Source organism: Fulmarus glacialis, unplaced genomic scaffold (genome assembly GCF_000690835.1).
Source record: "Fulmarus glacialis isolate BGI_N327 unplaced genomic scaffold, ASM69083v1 scaffold5536, whole genome shotgun sequence".
NCBI lineage: Eukaryota > Metazoa > Chordata > Aves > Procellariiformes > Procellariidae > Fulmarus > Fulmarus glacialis.
Genome location: NW_009216106.1, coordinates 5,637 through 5,976, shown reverse-complemented (window position 1 = coordinate 5,976; position 340 = coordinate 5,637). Strand labels below are relative to the sequence as shown.

General features: G+C 61.8%; 1 protein-coding gene across 1 annotated transcript in view; it reads left to right on the top strand.

The window, feature by feature from the left end:
- Nucleotides 1-219: 219 nt before the first annotated feature.
- LOC104077795 (zinc finger protein OZF-like) overlaps nucleotides 220-340 on the top strand; it is a gene marked incomplete at its 3' end in the record, with an annotated part of 3,199 nt that continues 3,078 nt past the window's right edge. Inside the window, exon 1 of the mRNA XM_009579162.1 lies at nucleotides 220-286. Coding sequence (XP_009577457.1) covers nucleotides 220-286 — 67 coding nt within the window. The remainder of the gene's footprint in view (nucleotides 287-340) is intronic.

The following is a 340-nucleotide window of genomic DNA, read 5'->3' as shown; positions in this document are numbered from 1 at the left end:
CTGCACCCCCCAGGTGGGGGGACACCGGTGCCCACCGATTGTTGCCTGGAGCTGGGATCTCCCCGCACGTCCTCCAGTTCTCCCCTAAATAAGGCCACGGAGGAGTCCGGGTATCCCCCCCAAATAACTTGGGGGGGCTCTGAAGCCTCCCCAGGTGAATCTTCAACATCACCCAAGGGGATGGGGCTTCACCAGCCTTGCCCGGCCGTGGGGTGACACATGGACCGATGTTCTTCCCATGACCATGTCACCCAAGAGAAGAGCCACCAGAGCGTGTCGTCCCCAGGTAAGGACCTTCTGCCTCCCCCCCCCCCCAATTTACAAATCCCCCCCTCCCTTT